We start from the raw sequence: 978 nt of genomic DNA on the forward strand, positions 1-978 counted from the left end.
ATATTATTTTCACTTCCAAGAGAAAATTATTATAGATCTCACTGTGTTTCTGTTGTGCACTCTTTCTTGCTATATTTAGACCATGCAAAATCTATTAAACTTATCTTGTTTCAAGTACTTGGTTCTATTTTTGTATAAAATAAACTAAATTTTTACAGTCGATAACCTCGAAAGTACCTTCCAGTTCTGTGTTAAAGCAATTGGGAAGAGTTTCCAACAGAAAATACAGTCTGCTGAGTTCCATGGTTTCAATTTCTAGAAGATCAATTGTAGCCTTTCTCATTTCTTCCTAAAAATTTAAATCGCATTTTTTAAAATTAAGACACTAAAATAATAAGATTTATTTCCTAAACAATGCCCTGTAAATGTTTTCAGAGGTCAAAGTTTGATTTTTGTAAAACATCTTCAGCCATTATTTCTATTTGAAGCAGAAAATGGGGAAAGTATCTACTCCATAGGCAGAGTTTAAGGTATTATTGCTAATTTATCTTTCCATGTCTACTGATTTTCTTCTACTCAGAAATTAATCTTTTTCCTATGTGGATATGTTTCTTATATGCACTTTCAATCAATTTAAAAGGAAAGACTCCAATAAAAAGGATAACATTGAGAAGGAAATCTACTTAATTAAAAAATGGAAACTGCCTACAAAAATATGCCCAAGTGTAAAAAGGACAGTGGTTCTCTTACATACACCTTATCTATACCTACAAATCCAAACGAAATAGTACGATGGGGCTTTTTTTTTTTTTTTTTTTTAAATAAGTAGGGTTACTTTACAAAAGAAGAAAATATTCAATAATCAGTAAGAGGAAAAAATAGATAAATCATCTTTTAAATAAATAGTTATAATGGCTACAGCTATTTTATGACCGGAACATTCATATATATAGCATGATCACTTTTCTGTAAAAACAAAATTCAGTGTGTACATTACCTAAAATGGAAAGGATATCCTTCAAAGAGTTAATTGTGATT

At 28.9% G+C, this 978-nt stretch overlaps 1 protein-coding gene across 1 annotated transcript in view; it reads right to left on the minus strand.

Annotated features, from left to right (window-relative positions):
• CCDC175 (coiled-coil domain containing 175) overlaps positions 1-978 on the minus strand; it is an 83,058-nt gene that overhangs the window by 77,158 nt on the left and 4,922 nt on the right. Inside the window, exon 4 of the mRNA XM_012560030.1 lies at positions 178-289. Coding sequence (XP_012415484.1) covers positions 178-289 — 112 coding nt within the window. The remainder of the gene's footprint in view (positions 1-177; positions 290-978) is intronic.

This window comes from Trichechus manatus, unplaced genomic scaffold (genome assembly GCF_000243295.1).
Source record: "Trichechus manatus latirostris isolate Lorelei unplaced genomic scaffold, TriManLat1.0 scaffold00010, whole genome shotgun sequence".
NCBI lineage: Eukaryota > Metazoa > Chordata > Mammalia > Sirenia > Trichechidae > Trichechus > Trichechus manatus.